Source organism: Cygnus olor, chromosome 18 (genome assembly GCF_009769625.2).
Source record: "Cygnus olor isolate bCygOlo1 chromosome 18, bCygOlo1.pri.v2, whole genome shotgun sequence".
Classification (NCBI taxonomy): domain Eukaryota; kingdom Metazoa; phylum Chordata; class Aves; order Anseriformes; family Anatidae; genus Cygnus; species Cygnus olor.
Window position 1 is genome coordinate 12,914,758 of NC_049186.1, and position 21,916 is coordinate 12,936,673.

The 21,916-nt window shown below is 46.7% G+C and overlaps 2 protein-coding genes and 1 long non-coding RNA gene across 20 annotated transcripts in view; 1 reads left to right on the forward strand and 2 right to left on the reverse strand.

The window, feature by feature from the left end:
* Positions 1–302: 302 nt before the first annotated feature.
* On the reverse strand, positions 303–10,036 carry NOTUM (notum, palmitoleoyl-protein carboxylesterase). Its single transcript, XM_040530623.1, has 11 exons — positions 9,723–10,036; positions 9,281–9,333; positions 9,037–9,132; positions 7,825–7,885; positions 6,984–7,042; positions 5,451–5,553; positions 4,498–4,689; positions 3,824–3,924; positions 3,576–3,723; positions 3,033–3,080; positions 303–2,922 (listed from the first exon to the last, which is right to left on the reverse strand). Exons 1-11 carry the CDS (start codon positions 10,034–10,036, stop codon positions 2,616–2,618), a joined length of 1,482 nt encoding a protein of 493 aa, XP_040386557.1. The 3' UTR covers positions 303–2,615.
* A 767-nt stretch (positions 10,037–10,803) lies between these two features.
* ASPSCR1 (ASPSCR1 tether for SLC2A4, UBX domain containing) overlaps positions 10,804–21,916 on the forward strand; it is a 53,946-nt gene continuing 42,833 nt past the window's right edge. For 3 of the 18 annotated variants that reach the window (XM_040530376.1, XM_040530377.1, XM_040530379.1), the window contains exons 1-3: positions 17,436–17,585; positions 17,657–17,712; positions 18,786–18,900. In XM_040530376.1, coding sequence (XP_040386310.1) covers positions 17,487–17,585; positions 17,657–17,712; positions 18,786–18,900 — 270 coding nt within the window. In that variant the 5' untranslated portion in view covers positions 17,436–17,486. Of the gene's footprint in view, positions 11,020–16,826; positions 16,942–17,435; positions 17,586–17,656; positions 17,713–18,785; positions 18,901–21,916 lie in introns of those variants that run through there. The other 15 variants (XM_040530387.1, XM_040530395.1, XM_040530382.1 and 12 more) reach the window with 14 other exon arrangements.
* LOC121056896 lies at positions 11,271–17,397 on the reverse strand. Its single transcript, XR_005813551.1, has 2 exons — positions 17,280–17,397; positions 11,271–12,433 (listed from the first exon to the last, which is right to left on the reverse strand). It is a non-coding gene; the product is annotated as an uncharacterized LOC121056896 (long non-coding RNA).

Below are 21,916 nucleotides of genomic sequence, written 5' to 3' on the forward strand. Positions count from 1 at the left end.
TTATGAATGAAACTTCTTATGTGCCCAGTGTCTGAGTCTGGAAACTATAGTCACATAGTGCAAATAGACACTTCTGCTAACAGCTTTTGATTTCTTAGTTGCCTTTTAATTTTGGATCAGTCACATGATCCTGATAGAGACAACTTTTCAATGATGGGTGTCTAATAGAAAGCATCTCATCTAGCCATAAGATCTGAGTACAAACACATGGTACTGAATTCTTCCAGTCTTACCCATTTTGACATTGGCTTCCACATAGCAAATGTCACTGGGGATGAACTTAGGAGTGTCAGAATCGCAAAGGCTTGGAAAAATTATTTATTGCACAAGTACAAGAAGAAATATAGAACTGGAAATGACCACCTGTGTTACAGATTGCAGTTCCCAGCTACTGCTGGCAACCACTTAGTATTTTTTTTTCCTAATAAATTAGCCAAATTCCCCCTTAATAATATTTCTGAGGAATTTCTGCTTCCTGTTATACCTTTTGAAAGACTGTTGCAGAGCCATACTAAGCTAAAGGAGATCACTGACCTCCAGGGATTTTTTTTTCCTCTGCTCACAAGGAAAATAGATGTCACTTATCTCCTCTGAACATTCCTAGCCTCTTAGAAATTAGCCTTTGATTTAATGCTTAAGTAATACAGATAGTCAGCTCTGCAAAAAATATTGCTAACATAAGTAGTGGCATTTATACTTTACTGTTTCCTAGTAGAAATACATTGATGGACTGGGGCACTTGCCATATCTACAGGTGCATTATCTTGTGTGTGGTCATTCTGTGAACTACTGATGTAGTAGTTCAGCAGTTTCCCTTGATGCTCCCAACTGACAAACTAGTGCATAGCAGAAATTCTGGATACTACTCAAGTACCAGCACTTTATACTGATTGACTTCACATGACTCCAGCCCTCAAAGGAATCCCATCTTCCCATATGCTTTTTCAAACATTCTCTGTACTGAAGAAACCTCTCAACTTAGTGCCACAAAAAATATAGTCAGAACAATTTTACTTTTACACCAGTCAATAAAACATAAAAAGTATAAGTAACCCCTATATTAATAATAAGGAAACTCCACTGATAGCTTTCCTGCATGTCTCTTCTTCTGGGAACACCATCTATTTTGTCTTTAGCTACTTTTTTTTTTTTTCCTTTTAATCTTAAATGTGTAATAAACCCCATCTTGCACAGCAGGACTGCTGATTTCCTATGTGGTACTGCCCGAGTGTTTGCTGAAGTCTGTAACTAGTAACTGAATGGTTGGAGTTTTGTTTTGTTTTTGCTTTTTTACTCACCTATGACAACAAATTTCACACATAGCACTACCCTTTTAATCTGGTAAGATTTCTCTTGGAAGTGCATGCTTCAGCCACACATTCCTGATCCCTCCCTTGTTCACCTCCCATTACAAAGAGGATTCTATTTGTTCTCTGAGGTGGGCACGTTCGCAAACAATTAGTAGAATAGCAGTATGTTGTTTCTTGACTCGTTTTCTCTTTTTTTTTTTTTTGCAAATGCTTCACCTTCTAAGACAGACCAGATGGCCTGATCAAATCAAATATTTCTCTAACTAGAATAGTGGCCTTTGCTGTAAAACCAGATCTCTCTGCATCTTAAAATACACTGCCCCTGAATACCTGACAAAACACAAACTTCAAGCTGAAAACGCTGTGCAAGTAAGCAAACAGCAGGTGCTGGGTGAAAGTATCTGTACTTAGACCTCATATACTCTTCATTACAGAAACAATGACAAAGCATATTGCAAGTGGAACACCGAAGTCTAATTAATATAAAATGTCAATACTACCCTCAGCCCTCTCCCAGGCACAAGTGATCATAAGGAAAACCCATCCAAATGAGCAGCATATACAACTTTACAAAGACATATGAATGGTTCTCTGGTCAGCCCTTATAAATAGCATTTTACATATTAAAATAAATATGTCCACATTGCCAAAGTAGCAAGAGGTTCCTTCGTTATTTAAAAAAAATATGTTACAAAACAATATCATTTATATTTCTTGCTTAGTTTAAAAAAGTAATAAAAAAGTCATTTTTATAAAATAATACGAAAGTAAATTGATTACAAGAGTGTCCATCCCTAGCACACGTCCTTTGTTTGTATGTTATAACATGAGATGCTGACCTCCAGGAAGTCATGTAATCATTCCTTCACTTCTTGTTGGACAAAAGAAATCCAGTGCTTGCTTTTTTCACCACTTGTACCGAGTCTATGATGTAAAATTCATGACAAGGGAAGTACTAGATCTGGGGAAGGTTCTCATTGCTGCTATTTATGGCTTTACTACTCCCTGTATCAGATTGCCTTGTGTAAGACAGGAAGAGGATGTGAATGGCCAAAAGTGATCCCTGGAGTTTGGAGGTAACAAGTTCCAGTCAAACTGCGTAAGCAAGAAATCGCCTTTTTTTTTTCTTGACACATCTTAAGTGTGCAAGAGTGCGGGAGCATGTGGGTGTGTACAGGTTTCAGCCTGCATGGGGGGTGAGCATGCACCAGCCTGCATGAGCTTAAGGAAGAAGATTAGAGTGTGTGGGAGAAGGGCCCCAATCCCCTCCTGATCTAATCTCCCTGCCCCTCAGAGGATTCCTTCCTAGTTACCACTGCTGAGCATCCCCAGAAGTTTACTGGGCTCCAGGCCCTGTTGCTGTGCCATCTTCTGAACGTCAAAACCCATGTGCATGAGAAACTGGATCACATTCATCTCCTGCCCTGTGAACTGGTCCCTGATAGTGGGGCATGAGGGGTTGCAGTGGGGCCATGGACAGCTGTCAATCAGATGAATTGGGCAACCTTTCAGAGGGACTTTCCCATTTTTGTTGCTCTCATGTAGGCTCCGATCCCAACAGTGCAGGGCACGGGGTAATGACGTCCCCTTCACCTGGATGTCTGTCCAGTGACTGAAAAGACAAACCACACAGATTGTATCAGAGGGGTCAGGTTATCAGAACTGATTAATTCCCCTCCTGTTTCCGTGTTGACCTTTCATAGAATCTGTAAAATCACTCACTTGCGTGTAATGATCTCATGAGACAAACAGGCAGGAGCAAAGCTAGCACTAAAGAAAAAAAGGGAAACATGGATTAGGATTTGTCTTGGAAGGACAAATTAATTCCTGTTCAACAGAACATTCTGGACTAGGCAGAGGGTAGAATTTTTGCTGCCCTGACAAAGCCTTTAGAAACAGCAAAGCTTATCATGACATAAAACCTGGCTGGACTGGAAAAGGGGTTCCATCCTGACTAACAGTGCACATCTACTACAAGAGACTCCTGAATACCTGCTCTTGCATGGAGCAAATAAAGTACATTAATGGTTCTTCCTCTGTTGTCTCAGCTATCTCAGTGTTTTATGATCAGTACTTAATAAGGACAACTGGTAACTGTGAACCTGGAAATTACTTTGCACCTATTCAGAAATAAAACCAGCAAGATTCTTGGTGTAGACTAAGCATAGTTACCAAATCGACGACACCAGAGATCTGAGAAACGCTGCTAGAATACTGGATAAAATACTTCTCTTGGAAGTGAGTTTTCCTTACTGAAAGACTTACGTTACATCCTTCAAGGTGTTTCTCAGCTCCCTGCCCAGATTCTGGATGTAGAGCCACTGCCCTTCCTGAACAGGCTGGCCAGTGAGGTGTACATTGTCTACAGTAAGCTGGGCCTCATCAAAGAGCCATTGGACAACAAAGACTGGACCTAGGAAGACAAAAAATTTGGAAAATGAATGGCTAATAAGTTAGCTGTGAATACAGAGAAAACCTTAGAATCCATTTTATCTCTCTCTTCTGATACTTACATCGAAGAGTGGGATAAATCTTATATCCAAAAAAGCAGTTCCATTCCTCTCCCTCTTTAAACTGCAGCTTACAGCGTTCAGGAACAATACCATTCCAATACCTGGAAGACAAAGCAACAACAGAATGAATGTCATAATGACATCTTAACAATGGTCTTTCCATATCATGCTATATTTCTGTCCTGGTTATAGTTCCAGCTTAATAAAAGCAGCATTCTTTCTTGGCTACGTTGTCCTATCAATGCATTTGAGGGCATCTGCAATTGCACATTCTTTTGCACACCAATATTTGAAATGATTTTATTTTCAAAAAAAAAATAGTTGAAAAAAACACTGACATTAGTTAATAAATAAATACTCTTCAAGTATCAAAATACAGGAAGATCAAAATTCACCCAGAGGGTGGTAAGGCACTGGAAAAGGTTGCCTGGAGGTTGTGGATGACCCTTCCCTGGAGGTATTCAAGACCAGGTTAGATGAGGCCCTGAGCAACCTGATCTAGGCGGTTGGCGACCCTGCCTATGGGAGGGGGATTGGAACTAGATGATCTTTTGAGGTCTCTTGCAACCTAAGTCATTCTATGATTCTACGAAGATAGAGGAGAACATGATTCTATGAACATCTTCCTACTCTTAATCCTGTGTAAAAGCATGCTTTAGAGCACGTGATTGTACCTTATTCCTCTTCTGATGGCTTCTGTTGGAGCACACGTTATGGTATCGATACAGTCAGTTCTGCGATACTGTTTATTATCCAGGAACCATCCAGAGTCTGCCAAGCCTCGAACCTGAATCCCTTGATAACCCATGTCCTCCAGCTGCTCCGCCACTCGATCCACATTCAAGAGCACTCCTGTTCCTCCAGCACTGTAACAGCAATTTTAATACTGCAGTGATGATGCTGGTGTAGCTATTAAATGGCTGGCTAGCGTACATACTCTCTCAGCAGTGACACTCAAAACAACTGGTTCTATCCACAGGGCAATCCAGTTGGTAGTCACTAAGTTATTTCCTTGCTTTGCAAAACATTCTGAAATAAAGCCGGCTCTGAGTAACAATCTGGTACCTCAGAAACAAAATCCAGTTCTTGTTCTTCTGGGAGATATATAGACTTTATACCACTTGCAAGGGTTTTGGCTGCTCAGAAAACTGAAAGAATCTCAAGTGAGACGAATTCACTCTTTGCAACTTCTATATTACACCCCTGTGTAACATATGCTGAGTGTATCACAGCAGCGCAACGTAACAAGATTCAGAGCATCTGTGACAGGTAGATCTGAGTTTTTAATCAGATGTCTTGTGAATAGATTCAGCACGTGTCTCATGGCATGTATCCACAGGTGCAAGCATTTTTAATGCAGGGCAGAATAAACACATCCCCTCCCTCTTGCAAATCTTTTACCCTGTTATTTTCTTATAAATGTACCTGGACCAAAAGCTGAGGAAATACTCTTTTATCATTTCCTGCTGTACCACCGAAAGGAGAAAACTGAGAACAGACGTAGAGTTTGTTGTATTAGGGTTATTATCTTCCTAGAAGAAATTTTTCAGGAATTTAGCTCATCCCTAACAGCTTTTTACTGTGGAGATCTCCTGTCTTCACCACAGGAACTCTCGTAGACACTCACCTGCTCCCTGCCAGCAGCAGCACTTTTGCAGTGCTAAGACCTTTTCCCACGAGCTCCTTTATAACCTCTTGAATGATCAGTGCTCCCATGAAGGCGTATTCATCTGGAACAGAGACCTCAGCATCAATAAAACTGTTTTCTGTCCAGGCTAAGACTTTTACTTCCTCTCCAGAAATGCTTAAGAACTTTATGAAGGAATCATGAATCTAAAAGCAGGCCCATTTCCTCTACCTGTATCAAACAGATCTAGTAAGAAATATTCTCCCAGTACAGAACTTCCCTGAAAGAAGTGAATAGACAGCAAACAGAATACAAAAATAAAACACAAGCAGGCCTTCCTACAACAGTGCATAGGAACTGGTAAACTAAGAGAAGGAAAACAAGAGCAAACCAGGAAGGTGCTGCGACCCTTTCTCTATTCATGTTGAACATATTCGGAATCTCAGTTCCAACTAAGCGCGTCCCCTTTCTCCCAGTCCATAAAGCCAATTCAGACATGCTACATTTCAAAACATATTACACTTGCACAGACCACCAATTCCCAGGCACCACCAAAACACTGCTTGCTGTAGTATAGCTGCCTCATAGGAACAACTTAAGAAACTTACAAAATGAAAAGGTCCTTACTGTGACAGAAAGTATAACTTTGGTATCCACAAATCATCAGTTTCTTGATGCTAGTTAGTGAAGAGACATCAGGTAACAAAGTGTCTGGTTTAAGGTCAGAGCTCAAAGATCAACTCAAAGAAAAACAGTAACCTCCTGCCTTTTCTGTGCCAAATCACAGAGCATCTTAGGCCTACTTTTTTCTTTCACAGCAGTGTACATCAGCAGTAATTCCATTCTGTTCAAAGAAAACTCTTCATGAACAAATGCAAAGACGACCAAGTTCCTGGTGTTTATACAGGTATTACTGCATCCAAACACCAGTCCTGCTTAACTTGGGAAACCCAAAGAACTACATGAGGTAGAACAATTCACTTGCATGAAATTCAGCTTAACCTGGCAGAGGACTCCATTAAGCAGACTCCTAGAATTCTGGCATTATCAAAATGACAGCTGATGCAAAACAGGATTGTATGCAAACAAACTATTCTGTTTTCCAAAGAAACCTGCAGATAGCTTTAGGTTGACATGAGGAGAGATATCCTCCTGATTCAAGTTTGAAACTAAATTCACTTGCCTCTCAGGCTAGCAAAGCCAAAGTTGCACGCAACAAACCATGGTTCCTCAGCTACACCATTTAATTTGCTGTGTGCTGGATGGAACCTGGGGATTCATCTAAAAGGAATTTAATTCCTCTAATCCTTGCCTACTGCATCAGCGTAACATCTCTGCAAGCAGTGGCTCTGAACTATGTCAAAACAGACTGAGCTAAAGAGATCAGGATGTTTTATCTGGAAGTAGCTTGATATTCTTTCCTGCCCTTCAGCAAGAAAAGCCTGTTCTTCATTCATGTTGTTTCACAGAAGTCTGGCCATATCCTTTAATGTGTGATGTCTGTGGCAGCAACAACCCATCAGTAACACTCACTTTTCTCAGACTTGGAAGAGGCACCACTCCAAACATCACTTGAGCAATAAGGGATGAATCTGTAAAAGAGTCGTGTGAGTACTGATGTTTCTTAGACATGCAAGGAGGGGGTGAGGATAGGGTCAAGTAACTAGAAGAAAATTAAACCCTGGGAAGGGGAAAAGGGAAGCGTTCCTTGTCCACTTAGACGCTTAATATACCTTCTTGCACACAAAGTGACAATTGCAACTGTGTCTTGAATTTTCTTCTGAACACTGGTAGTTTTACTGAGTTAAATCAACAAGTAATTTCTCTTTTCTCAATCTAACTGGAGCACTAAGTTTGGTGGACAGAACAGAGGGCTACAATTTTGCTCTTAGCCGTCCCACTGATATGGTGGGTGACCTGCCACAGGGAAACTCTGTGCTTCATGAACATCCCCTCTCTTCTGCTTTTTCCTCACATATAGATGCATGCATAAACTGATATCTTTTTTCATTTCTCCTCTTTGAAATGAAAGAGTTACTCCATGTTCCTCTCAAATTGGCAAACATACAATAATACATTATTAACCCCTGCCCACAACAGTATTTGCCACTTCATTTATTTGAGAAGGCTCTCTAAGCTATCCCCAGTTTTTCTTCATTAGATCACCCCACAACTCCATGCAGACTGAACTTGGGTTTCTCCAGACCTTGCCAGCACGATTTAGTTAGAGAGGTGAACTAGAACAAATGAGGAAATGTACAATTTCCTCTTGTAGACATTAGTCTTAATCTGTCTCAGTAGCACTCTTGTTAGCCCCAAAAGCAGGAGATGCAGCCTGAATATAAATCTATTTCCCTTAGTTGTCTCTCCTTACACCATGTTCGCGTTCCACCAGTGGGGATTTTCCTCTGGCTGTGATGACAGGATCCCAGTTCCTGCAGATGGACATAAAGAAACAAGAAACATACTGATGACAGTGTATGACTTCAGAGCATGAGTCTAATGCAGAATCTCTGACCATGTAAAAAACAAACATTCACGATGTACAACATTGGTTAGAGAAGATGAATGAACATTTGTAAATCTGCCCTTAGGCATATGTGACTTTCAGAATTTGATTTGTGTTAGAGATGAAGCCTGTCTAGAAAGCTTCAGTAGTACAGTTACTGTAGTACAGAACAGAACCTATGAACACATACTTAAGATAATCAGCACTTTCCCAAACACCAAATCCTACCAGGTGAAACAATATATGCAACTGTAGGATTCACTGTCTGTGAATGAGAAAAGTCTGAGTTTTCAGAAGGGCTGAGTATAAGCACCAAGAATGAAGAGGAAAGTTCAACATTTCTCTGCTGACTCTGGAGCCTTGCTGTCCAGAGAGTGTGTCTTGGGTGTTAATTCCCGCTTATGTATGAAAGTCAAAAAGCTAAAAGTACTTTTATGTGTACCCCAAATGTATGCTTTCACCGAGAATCACTGTGGTTGCTTCAATGACATTATACAATTGTAAACAGGGAGGAGGTGGAACCACACAGCTCCACACAAGAGGCCCAGACAATTTACCCCGTTTCTGCCTAGCACATAGGGCCAGTACCACTGTACGCAAACCCATCCAGCCCATTGTGCAAGAAAGTACTGCCGTCCTGACGGACAGATTACGAGGTCCAAGTTCTTCCGACAGGATTAAGAGCAGCTTTCTTTAGAAACCAAATGACAAAAACAAGACTATGAAGGTCCCAGCAGGTCTGTAAGCACGTGAATATATTTAAAATAGAGTATGTTGGCAAGAGTTCAAAACACCAGCATCGTCTACCAGCCATGAGCACACAGCCAAACATGCATGCATATCGGTGCCTTCACGATTCTGCGAGTGAGCAGAGGCATACTTATTTGCACACACTCACGCAGGAACCGCCTGCGTGGGAGAGGCTGCGCTGGTGCCAGGGCAGGAGCAGGCGCCCGGCAGCGACTGCGTGCCCACCGGGATGAGGGGGCCGCCGGGCACTGCCTCCGGGGAGCCGTCCCTACGGGGCAGGGAGGGACCCGCGGCCGTCCCCGCGGCACGACGGAGAGGGACACTCACCCACTCTGGTCGCGGGCCACTCCTTGGAGCTCATGAGCCTCCGCATGGTGTCGTAGCGGGTGTCGCAGTTCTCCCTGTTGAAGCAGTACCACCCTCCTGGTGGGGAGAACAGGGGTCAGCCGCCCCCGCCCCGCCCTGCCCCGGGCCGGGGGCCTCGGCTCCGACCGACGGCTGGGGGAAGGCGGCCGGCGCCGGGCCGCCCCCTGCCCGGCCCCGGCCCCGGCCCGAGCCGCGCGAGGCTCACCTTCGAGGAACAGCAGCCACCGCCGGCTGCCCTTGGACTCCTTGAGGTAGTAGCTGCGGAGGAACAGAGCGGAGGCGGCGCGGCGTTAGCGGGAGCCGCGCCCGACCGCGGCGCTTTGACGCCCGCAGCGCCGGGGCCGCGCGGAACACGTGGCGGGGGCGGGGGCGGAGGCGAGGCGGCGGCGGCGGCACCGGGGCCGGCGGCCCTGGCGCCCGCCGAGGGGAGCGGCTCGGGCCGCGCCGCCCGGGGGCCGCGCGCTGCACCTGTCGCTGCAGAGCCGCCCGCCGCCGCGCGGTGGCGCCACAGCCCTCGGGGCCGCGCCGGGGCCGGGGCTGGGGCCGCGGGGAGCGCTCGGCGGGCCGGGGCCGGGGCCGGGGGCCGGGGGCCGCGGGGCGCCGCGAGCCGGAGGCGAGCGCGGCGGGGGGCGCCGCGCGGGACTCACCCGGCCGGGCTGCCGTCGTTGCAGGTGACCGAGGCGTTGTGCAGGAGGTGCAGGCGCAGGTCGTGCGGCAGCGCCTGGGCCGAGCAGGGGTACAGCGACTGCGCCAGGCTCTTGACCTGCGCCATGAAGCTGTCCATGTTGCCCTCCACCGCGGTGAAGTCCAGCGGGAAGCTCTCGGCCGGCGGCGCCGCCGCCGCCTCGCCGCGCTCGCGCGCCGCGGGACCCCGCCGCCGCCAGCCCTTCCTGCCCTCGCCGCCGGGCCCGGCGTGCAGCAGCCCCAGCAGCAGCAGGAGGTGCACGGCCGCCGTGCCCATCGCCGCCCGCCGCCACCCGCCGCTCGCCGCGGCGGCAGCAGCAGCAGCCAGTCCCCGGCGGCGGGCAGCACCGCCCGCGCTCCGCCGCGCCCCGCCGCGCCGTCCGCGGGGCCGGGGGTCGGCGGCGGGCGGCGAGGGCAGCGCCGGCGGCGCGGGCTCGGCGGCGCGGCTGCCGGCGCAGGAGCCCGCCGCCCGCTCCCAGGCGGCGAGCATGACAGAGGGGCACGGAGTGCGCGGGGAGCGCGCCGGGGGCGCCGCCAGCCCGGGCGCCGCGTGGGGCAGCAGCAGCCGGCCAGCCCCCGCCCTGCCCTGCCCTCCGCCCCCTCGGAGCGAGGCGGAGGGAGCGGGGGGTCTGCGCCGCGCCCGCCGCACCGACGCGGCGAGCCAGTGCCGCGGCGCGGGGCCGCTCCGTCGGGGCGTCCTCCGCGCCGCGCCGCCATCGCCGCCCTTGCCGGCGCCGGGGCCGCGGCCGGCGGCGCCCGCCAGCCTCGCCCGCAGGGCGGCGGGGGCACGGGGCGGCTCCTCCCGGGCCGGCCGGCCGGCCGGCGGGCGGGCGGGGGGGGGGGCTGGGCCGCCCGACGGCGCCGTGTGGCCGCGAGGGCCCGCACGTGCCAGCCCCGCCGGCGGCGGCGGCGCCCCCCCGGCCCCCCGCGCTCCTGGCGGCGGCTGCTCCTCCCCCCCCGGCCCCGTAGGGGCGGTGCCGCCCGCCCCCCACCCGCGGGAGGTGCCGCCCCCGGCCCCCGGGCCGCGCTCTTCCCCGCACCCCCCGCGGCGGCCGGCCCGGGGGGTGCCCAGCGGGCCGCGGCCGGCGAGCAGCGGCGGCGCAGCGGCGGCCGTCGTTCCGCCGGGAAATCGGCGCTCCGCTCCGCGCCCGTCGGTGGCTCCAAGCCGGAGGACGCCGCTGCGACGGGAACAAAGGCGAACGAAGCTGCCGCGGCTAAAGTTAGAGGGGACGTTAGCAGAGGGCTTTTTCGCAGGACTCGGTAAGCGTGCGGACGAGCCGGGCGGTGCGGGAGGATCGCGGGGGGCCGGGGGCAGTGGCCCCCAGCTGGGCTCCTCCCGGGGCCCTCGCCCCGCCCGCCGCCGGCCGCAGCGCTCAGCGCCTCCGAGGGACTTCTTGGTGCCCTTCGCGGCTCGTTAGGCTTGTCTTCTAGCGGCTCTCCCTGGTTATTCTCCGCTGTTATGACATTTACAGCAATTAAAGGAAAAAAAAAAATCCCTGACAAAAAGTAATGTTAAGTATCTGTTATTAGGACGCCTGTCAACTGTAAGAGCAAAGAACGTCACAGAAATGTTGTAATTACCTCAGAATTCAGTGTTATAAACCGAGGAAATGCAGAGAAAATGCTATACTTAAAATAATTCCTGTGTTTAGATATCCAAACAGACAGCTCTTGCACTTCAAGAACACCTATTGATGGTAGGGTGATGGTTGGACCGGATGATCTTGGAGGTCTTTTCCAACCATAATGGTTCTATGATTCTACAATTCAACAGCCCTCAAGAGAGGAACAAGGAAACAGGCTGTCTTTATGAGGAAATTTAACCTATCTGGGATCTAAAAGGTGAAAATAGTGTATTCTTGAAATAATAAGTGGAGTTTGTTTGTGTATTTGTTTATTTATTTATTGGGCAAGAGTTAAGGCTGTTCAGCTGCTGCAACTACATTTTTTACCTTAGCATGTTTGGACTTTTAAAACATCCTCAGCTCTGAATTTCCTACATGCATAGCTTGCGATTTCACAATCGGATTATCACGTTTTTTTTCTTGACTTGTTCAGTTGCTCTTATGTACCCAATCCCAGCTCTGTCCTCAGTCAGATTTTTTTTTCCTAAATGTTTTATTTAAATGCTGATAGTGCCATCAATATCTTAAACCAGGAAAAAACGTTAAACTGAAGGTAACCCTCCACTCACACGCTGCATTCACCGCCCAGTACATTTTTGGGCCCAGCACAATTCTGCATCACTGTATCTTTTACTGCACCACCTTTAAAATCCCTTCCACACTGGCCACGATAAGTGTGAGCAATTGGTCCCTAGGACCAGCTACAGCAAGTTAGAGAATTTGCAAGGCTGCCAGAGCAGAGGTGCAGCTGGTTAGTTTGCACAGCATTTGAAGATGTTAATCTGTAGGTCCTGAGTGCTTCGGGATCTCTGGAGTAGTTGGCATAAACAACTCCAGGAGCTCACACTCCACTAGCTACAACAAGAAAATGGGACAGATAATGTTGCTAAACTTCACCCTACTTTCTTAAGAGAAAAGGGTGCCGTTTGTCACACTGATGGGCTTATGTTCTTGATGTTCATGTTCCATCTCGTTGGGCAGATCTGGAGTTACTGGACTCTGTAACACATTGTACCAGCTGATGCATTCCTGGGTGACACTGAACGAACCTTAGGGCAAAGAGAAGCACATGTTAACGTTGCAGATCTTTGGGCTTTTGTCCAAAGAGGGGAAGCTAAGAAGTTAAATAATTCCTGTCTTGGCTTTACAGGGCTCCCTCCAGCTTTCCTGTATCTCTCGTTCCAGATAACTCAGGAGGAGGGTTTCTTTCAGAGTACTCTTACTTGTCATCCTTCCAAAGTCCAGACAAATGTTCGTATTACTTCTGACATGAAGGAGGAAGGGGACTGTTAGAAGAGCGTAAGACTGTCAGGGTATGGCATGAGAGACTACTTTCTCACTTCTAGAAAATTCTACATTTAAATTTGGTACAATTTAACTCTGACATACTGAATTTGAGGGAACATCCGAGTGCATGCAGATTTCAGATAATTGTATAATACTATCCATCAGTGCAACGGCTTCACTAAATTTTAGTCCTTTGGTTAGAGCCACACTATGTAGATTGCACCCAATAGGGAAGAAAGCTCAGAGAAAGCAGCAAACAAATTGGACACCTCCTCCACACACTGAAGATTTGGCATTTTTATTGTTAGTATTGATGCATATAGGCCAGCAAGAGATTTTTAACCATTGGGAGTAATGTGAAGGGAGATGCTGTTTTGATTTAGTGCCTCTCAAAATGAAATAGCATGTATAATATGTTCCAGTATGTCCTAGTATAATGCAGTATTTTGAAGCATATTGAACTATGCTATACAATAGGAAATGAGACAGTTCTGAAGTTCCCTAGTACTCTGCCAGGCCTTGACCTCTTGATGTTTCCGTATCAGAAGCTGAGAGGATTTCTCCAGGAGCCCTGTGCAAGGACTTGTGTTTCAGGTGTTTCCCGTTGGCAGCCAGGATTCTTGCACCCGATCTCAGAAGCTCTGTGGCCCTGGCTCAGTTAAAGTTCCTTGGCTTTATTGGGTCTCAAGTTGATCAAAAGTTAGTCAAAGTGGTGTGAGGGGGATGGTGAGGGAAGAAGATGCAAGTTACCCCACAGAAGGCCACTCACCAACAGATAAAATCTCACTTTTGCAAGGTCATGCTACTTTACCACTCTCTCTTCTGCTATCAGTGGTGGGTGGGGGGTAAAGAAACTTCAACAGGGCAACATAGTCCGTTCCTAGCCTTAGTACAAAGTGATGTTGGAAGCACCCAGTTGAACGTTACTGGGACTCAGCACAATTAGTAGCACATACCATTAGTAAAGACAGGAAGAAATACTCTACAGTATTGTCATTACTCTGATAAGTAACTATTCTGTATGATATTTTGGAACTGTTTGCAAAGTATTTCTAGATGTTCACAGTTAATTTCCTATCCATTTGAAAGAAAATAAAAAGTTTTTTTTTTCCCCATGCTTTTTCAAGAAACAAACTTATGCGTTATTGTCTGTGTGAGTGTGTGACTGAATGTAAACATGCATAATTATATTATAAAATATCTTCCTAATGCAGAGCACAACTGGTTGCCTAAAAAGTGATTTTAGGGAAAGATTGTTCTACAGTTTATTCACTATAATCACTAATGAAAAGCAATTTCTAAACACTTTTTAGCACGGTGGATGTTGTTTTGCTGAGGCTCACCTGGTAGATTTGCAGGCATGCTCTTGATCCTGACAGTGGCAGAAATCTGAATTGTTGGAGATATTTTCAGCTATTCCCTAATGAGTTCCTATTTCTTTGTGGCACTTTAATGAACTCCAGGTTGTAGTTTCCTCCCCCTTCTTTCTCTCCTGATTCTTCTAATTTCAGATAAATATTTCAGATTAGAAGTGGCTCTGGATATGAAGTGTGACCATTAACCTCCATGCAACTCTCTGATTATGATATGCCATTAAAAGCTAGATTCACCTCTCTAATCCAGCCACCTGGAAATTTTCAGCTCAAATTACATTGCTGTTTTTTTAACAGGAGCAACATTTCTTTAAGGGATGTGTCACTCTCAGATGCAAAATAGGAAACAGCTGCCTCTTTCAGACATCAAATAAGAGCCAACCCCATCCAGAAACAAGACCAAATTTTTGGGCTCCATGAAAACCAAAACATATCTTTTTAAATTGAATGGCTGCTCCACCTCAGCAGCTGACATTAACATAACCTTTTTAATCGTTCCTTTTTCTTCATACCTTCTATTGAAGGTGGAACGACAGGATATTTTTGTTCTGTGTTAAGTACTCGCAGAGCTCTGGGTTTCTACCTTAAAGACTGAGAACTTGCACACCATAGCTATCTGTTGCCCCTTTTGTAGGTGTGTGAAAGTTTACAGGATAATCTTACCCTTAAGTCCTCATGCCTCTTCACATTATATTCTACAGCAAAACGCTCTTACAATGGCAGGGAATCACAGGAAATATGTTGATAGACTTATGAATGTTACAGAGATGGTAGTGGAGAATGATTAGTGATTGTCTTAATAAAAGCTGGGGAACACCAAAGAATAAGTTCTAAAACAAACATAATTAAGTACTTCTGACATGCAACACAACAGAACTGTGGCACCCATTGCCTCAGGATCTTGTGGATGCCAAAAGCTTAGACGGGCTCAAAACACAGCTGAGCATATTTATGTAAGAAAAATCCAGCAGACATTATTAGATGTAAAGATACAACCTCTAACTTGGGAAGTCCAGAAGGCATGGATTGCTTAAAACTGGAAATTGATACTGGGGAAAATATAATTGCACAGTCTTTGCTGCTCTTCCCAGTCACTGTCAGAGGTAGTGTACTGATTGCTTTGGTATGAGCCAGTGTAGCTGCTCCCATTAAGACACACTTCTAAGATGTGCGCCTCTGCCCTAGAAAAGAGCATTCTTGAAAGGACAGTAATTCAAAACCTCCTTATGCAATCTTTAATGTTAGAGTATGAACAAAGTTCTTCACTACATAAGCTGAAAACTGACAAGTAAAAGAAGGATGGTCATAATACCTCTGTATATAGCTGTCGTTATATTCAGAAAGTTTCATAGCTGCTTAGATAAGAGGGAAAAAAATGTGCACCCAGACAACTAGGTATTGACCTACGATTGAAAGTCATTCTGTTGATGTAATCTAACAAGCTACTAACCAGCTGTTTTGTGGTAGTAACTGGCCAAATACATGCTCCTTGTCCATCCCAGCTGAAGTAAAATGTACCAGCTTAAACCACTTTAACCACCAGACACAGACTGGGATGCTAATACCCTGAATGCAGTAGCTGTATAAGTGATATGACAATGGTACTTCCCAACAGAATGGAAAGAACAAACTCAAAACAAATGCAAAGATGTTTTTAAGTGTTATGTTTAAACAACGTGTTGTACAACAGGACATCCTTTATTACTGTAACTACATCTTATTGAGCAGTAATGGTGTTGGCTGGAGTTGGGAAGCTACATGCATAAGCAAGGGGATGTCTATCCATCATTAAAATTCCCATTCTTTTCTTCCCTTCTCGTACACTTCTGATGTGGTAAAAAAGAGTAAGTGTTATTTTTAACAAAGGTGTCTATCCTTAAAAAGGTATTTTTCTCTTATAAACCAAGCAAGGCAGACATTTTTGTGGGAGCTAGAGGTGGTAGTGGGGACTTAAGCCTAACACAGATGATAAATATAGAAGTATAGGAAATAGTATAGGAAATATTTCACATATGGTAACAACTTAGGTTAAATAAATTCCAGTGGTTACCCAAACTAACATTATTATTATTATTATTATTATTATTATTATTATTATTATTATTATTTTAATGATAGGAGCAAACAAAGCAGACTATAGTTGACTCACTTTGAGAAAGCCTTCAACACTGAAAAGGTGGTGCTGAGAGCGAAGGGGAAGCTCGCAACTGAAGTAACATCTCTGAGAAACTTTGTGGCACAAAATGTAAGATAATCTTGATTCCCTAGCTGAAGTAATTCAGTGTACATACCCCTCATCTGAACGGATGAGTTTGCAACACTAGTTGCAAGGTGCTCAATGTTTTCCTTTTTTTTTCTTTCTTTCTTTTTGTTTTGGCCAAAGGAATCAGTTTTCTTAGGCAGTGGGATGCTCTAATTTGTCTTACCACTAGTGTTCTATTTGTGACGCTGCGTAAACACTCATTTGACCATGGGCATACAGTAAAATGTTCCCCTCTTCTGAGTTTCTCTCTGAAATAAGTTTGTCACTATAGTTTTTATATTTTGCCAAGGAGTACCTTTCTTGTAGTATAGGTATTTTCAGTCTTTAGTCACTGTCATCACTGCTTGCTCAAGAGGAAAGAGCTTACATCTGCAGAAGAGGATTCTTGCCATACATTCAGCACACGAGTGCACAGCCTCCTCAGCAGACCCTGCCGGCTCAGGGTAAAGAACTGCTGGCACACGTGCAGCCCAGTGCATACGAAGATTTGCTGCGTTCGCGGCGCTGGCGTGCTCAAGGACTTGACCGACTGGAGCAGGCTGCTCGGGACCAGCGCCTTTTGAAGATCTCCAAGGAAGGAGGAGACTCCACAGCCTGTCTGGGCTGCCCGTGCCGGTGCTCCGTCACCCTCTTCATAAGAGCGCTCCCTGATGCCGGGCCGGGACCTCCCGCGTCCTCGGTGCCCGCCGCCCCTCCTCAGCTGGGCAGCGCCGAGCAGGGCCGGGCCCCGTCCCCTCTGCGCCTCCCTCCCCTTTCCTTCGGAGCCCCTCGGCAGCGCCCGGGGCCCCCCCCGCAGCGCCACCGCGCCGCTCCCCGGCCCGGCCCCCCGCCCCCCCGCTTTGCGATGGAGGGGAAGGCCAGAGGGGCTTCCTCCGCCTTCTCGCTCTTCTTCTGGGAAGCCGAGCAAATCGGCCGTGCCACCGGACGCGTCTGTCGCGCGTTGCCCTCCTTTACTCGTCGGGCGCGCGTTACCTCATTTCCCTGCCTTTGTTCTAAGTGCCGCTCGTGCTCCAAGCCCCGGTCGTGCCGGTGACAGCCAGGAGCCGCTCCGCGCGTGCCGGCCACGGCCGCTCCGGGGCGAGGCGGGGCCGCGGCAGGGCGGGCTGCGGGCGGGGGCGGCCAGGGGGCGGCCCGGCCCCGCCCCGGCAGCGCGGAGCCAGCGCCGCGGCGGGCGGGAAGATGGCGGCGGCGGGCGGGGCGGGAGCCGCGGTGTCGGTGCTGGCCCCCAGCGGGCGGTGGGTCACGGTGCGGGTGGGGCCCGGCACGGTGCTGCTCCAGGTGGGTCCGGGGCGGGGGCGGCCGGCGGCGGGGCCGCGGGCCGGCCCCTGACGCCCCTGTTCTCTCCGCAGATTCTCGAGGAGGTCTGCAGGAAGCAGGGCGTCAGCCCCGGCGAGTACGGCCTGAAGTGAGTCTCACCGCGGGGGTCTGCCGGGCGGCTGCGCTGCCCCCGTCCCGGCGCCGTGTCCGGGCCCGGCGGAAGCCTGCCCTGCGCTGTCCGGGGGACGGGCCCCGCCTGGGCCGGCCCGCGGCTGCTCCCCCCGCGCCGGGCCGCGCTGTTGGCGCAGCGCCCGCACGGTGCCCCCGGCCCCGGCCCCGGCCCCTCTCCCCTCCCTGCTGCGGACGGCGCCATCGGCCTGAAGCCCGGCCGTGCGGGCGCCCTGTCGCCCGCCTGTCCCCGTTCCCTGAGCGTGGCCTCGTCCCGCCTCGGCGCCCGAGGGCGGCCGGGAAGGCCCGTGTGAAACACGCGTGGGAGCGCTTGCTGCTCGGCGTGGGCGTTCTCGTGGCGGGCGGGTGGACGGTCTTAGAGGGGCCCAAGGGGTCCTTCAGCTGTTTACTGAGGCTGGTCTTTGTTTTAGTCATTGCCACAGCTAGGTAGGTGGTGTGTGATAGTACACGAGGAAATCGTTCACAGTTACCACTGGGGAGAGAGGGCCGTGCTGTACAGTTAAGTTTATTCTCTAGAAAAGTTATTTTGTTCTAATTAAGCTCTGTGGTTCTTCTAGTGCTGAGTTCCATTCACTTTTGGGACGCGTGCTGAAATCCTGTGTACCTTCTGTGAAAACACTCCCTTCCCTGCCTCACACGCACTTTTGCTAGTTGACAGACTGATAGGGACTCTTCTGTCTTGCCTACTGTTTTGACTATATACTTTTACAGTATAAAAATCAAGAGATTATTCATCTCACTGGCAGTAAAACACATTTTTATTTAGTGTTGAATGCAGCATGTGAATAGGTATTCAATTGTTGTTTATCTCTTAAAACCTGAGTAGGAATACAATTTGAAGGTTTTATCTGTGACCTCTACAACCTTTAGCTTTTTCGATAGGCAGTATCATCCTACTCTGTGGCTTCTAACCAGCCTGTGGAGAATTCTCTTGCTTCAGACCGGGATGTTGCACTGTTGCCAGTCCCTAAAGTGATCTGAAGGTGGCATATGATGGTTCCTGGTGTCTTCATTTACTGTATTCTTCTTCAGGTTTCAGAGAAGTGTGTTGGATCTCTCTTTACAGTGGAGATTTGCCAGACTACCCAACAATGCCAAGCTGGAGATGGTGCCAGTCTCGTGCAACAAAGTGGGAATTGGAAATACGGTATGTTCATTTCACAGCGTGACCTGATTTGTTGAGTTTTTCAGACCTGCTGGATATGATCTTGTCATGTCTAATGAGCAGGAGCATGTTCAGGCTTGATCAAAATGCACGAGTGGAAGACCACCTGAAGAATAGTGGAGGCGTGGTGGAAAAATGGAAGTAGGAAATTAGGAGCTGGAAGTCTTTGCTTACGGTCCGGTCCGTATGGTGGTGGAATTCCAGCTATGTGTTGGAGGGTGAGGGGATCTTTTAGGGAGCTGGAAAACTTAATAGATGTAAATGTATAAGATGTTAAAGATCACCGATGACTTTGCTCAGCAGTTGAGTTAGTTCCCTTTCCTAATTTCTATTTCTGTTCCTGTAGCTTGCTTCTGAGCTTCAACTAAAATCTGAAATTCTTAAAGAATTCATGATATGTTCACACAGCTTTATAGTTTTGTCTGACATGTGCTGTGTTTAGCATTGGTCTAATGTTCCTATTTATTATTATTTGCAAAGGACTTACGGATGCTTTGTTCTGTAGGAATTATTGTCAAGTTTAGGAGATTAAATCTTTTAATGCATGTCATTCTAACAGCTGGAGGCAGAACTTTTAAAACAATGCGTAAATGTTAATGAGCATAAACGTTTTATGTGGTAAAAATGATGTAATGGCAGGTGATCTAGGGGTGCTATCAGTACAGTTCTAATGATAAAGTTATTGACATTTTGCTTATATGTTTGTAAACTTAGGCCAGTGCCAATTATCTCCTATTATTTTATTATCTCCTATTATTTTATATAGAGGCTGGGATTTTTAGAAAGACTTTTTCTAATGGACTGAATGTGACTTCTGTGACATACTTAGCTTAGAACTGTTGCCCAAAAAACTGATGCAACTGGCAGTCTGAATTTCAGGGCTGGATTCTTACGGAATGGTGATGTCAGCTGTCATCACTCTGCTGTAGCTGAGAAAAATCTAAGGCCTGTGTTCAGCACGGAAGAAATCAGGAGGTCATGTTAATGGTAGTATGAAACTACTTAGTTTTGTTGGCTTGTTGTTGATGATGCCACTGATTCCTTTATTAGAAAAATTCCTGTCTCCAGCAGATCACAATTTGCAGTCCTGCAAGGACTGGCAGGAGTTGTGGCAGATTACAAACACATTCCTCCAGGGAAAACACTGTAGATTACTGGAGTGTGTGGTGTCTATTTTTGTTTCTTGGGGGAAGGATGCAGATTTTGGTGGGGACAAATTAAAACAGATTGAAAGAAAGCTTTTGTTGTTGTGTTAGTTTTATGTCCTTCATAGGCTTTTGAATAAGGCTGATTTTTGTGGATTCAAGCAACCACAGTTGACTAGAAACACTAGATTCTATCTAATAGGGATTTTTTTAAAACTCTTCTTTAGACAGATCAGATAATTGGGAAAATGTAGAGGTAGACATCTTGGGAAAGAAGTCTGAATATTCTCTAAAAGATAGAGATTACATCTGAGGTTCTCTACTATCCTCAATCTCTTGTTCAGCTGCTAGATTTTTTCCTTGTGACTTCAGTGTATTCATTTTGGAAGTTCCTTGTTGCTTTCTTGTTGCCGTGGGGATTTTTGGTAGAAATTGTCTGAAGAATATGTAGAAGCTGCATGAGCACCTGCTAATGAATGTGGACATTCACATTATAAGTTGGAAAAGGCCTAATCCCATTTTTTTTTCTATCACCATATGCAGATGTTTAAGAACTTGATAATTGAACATCCAGAATTATTTTTTGACATTTTTGATTAATGCACTCTGAAATTGCATGTTAAAATTCGGTGACTAGGAAGCATTAGTGAACTGCAAGTTGCACATATAGTCTTCTTAGACTTGATAATAGTTGGTTAGGTGTTCAGTAACTTAAGAAAGATAGTTCTGAACCATTTTTGTTGCTTCTCTGTGTGGATGTGCAAGTATGCTATTTGTTCTGCCTCAGGGAAGTTCTTTTGCATGTCGATGCTTAAGTCAACAGAGCTTTATGTTGTGTTGGTATTGTACTTTATGAAGCTGCATCGATTCTGTCAGGGCTATTGGAATTCATTTTATATAGCTGTGAAGCCCCTTACTGTAAAGTTTCAGCTAGTGTAAAACAGAGCCTCTCAGTTGCTTGTGATGATACGTCATTTGGAACTCTTGCATTGGTCTTTCTCTGGCTGTGTTTCAGTTCAGGACATGGCATTTTTTATCAAAGTCCTCTAAAAACTGGGATATGTTACTTGAGATCTTTTTTTTTTTCCCCAGAGAACATGACTGCCTTTGACACTGTTAAACAGTATATGAACTGAACAGTGCTAAAGGAGCTAATGAACGTTTAGAAGAGCAGATCTCAGACTGTGTTACTGATTCCTAGAGGAGATGTAATCATTCCAGCATTCATTTTGTCCTGAATTCAGTGTAAAACTCATAAGGCTTCCTCCGTTTTTTGTTTTGCTGTGCTGAAACATGGGTTACTAGCAAAACATTGGGGAAAAATTAAACAAGTTTGTGTTGCCATTTGGCAAGCTGTTTATTCTCTTCCCTTTCCTTCCCTTCCCAAGTTTACCAAATGTACTTGCTACAGTCACTGTCTAGTTTTCAAATTTCACCCTAGACTTTAAAGGCGAATTTGACACTTGCGCTGAAACTGTTCTCTTCAAAGTTCCCAGTGACTTTCTCACAGCTGAAGCTCAGAATGAGTGTTGTAACTCTGTCCCCTCTCAGCCTGTCAGATGCTTTTAATGATGTTGAACACCGTTCTGTAAACAAATCCTCTTTTGACCTCAAGGTTTTGTTCTCACCTGTTCCTGTTAGATTTTTTCCAATTGCTTGTTCAAAAGGTCCTCCATATTCCTGCTTACTTTCTCTGGAAACTGTAGGCTTTAGTCTGAGTTCCCTTTATTCCTCTGCATCTTCTGACTCTCACTCGCAAATATGCTTTCTTCAAAGTCTGTCAAGCAGCTCTGAAATGTGCTTTTCAACACTACACTGTCCTCTTGTCTTTGAAGCTAAAATTTCAAATTCTC

Excerpts from the sequence above, each read along its gene's own strand:
- NOTUM (XM_040530623.1), bottom strand. The coding sequence starts at position 10,036 with ATGGGCACGGCGGCCGTGCACCTCCTGCTGCTGCTGGGGCTGCTGCAC. Across the intron at positions 3,081-3,575 it reads AACACCTTGAAGGATGTAAC|TGCTAGCTTTGCTCCTGCCT; the intron begins GTAAGTCTTTCA and ends TTTTTTCTTTAG. Across the intron at positions 2,923-3,032 it reads CATGAGATCATTACACGCAA|TCACTGGACAGACATCCAGG; the intron begins GTGAGTGATTTT and ends TTGTCTTTTCAG.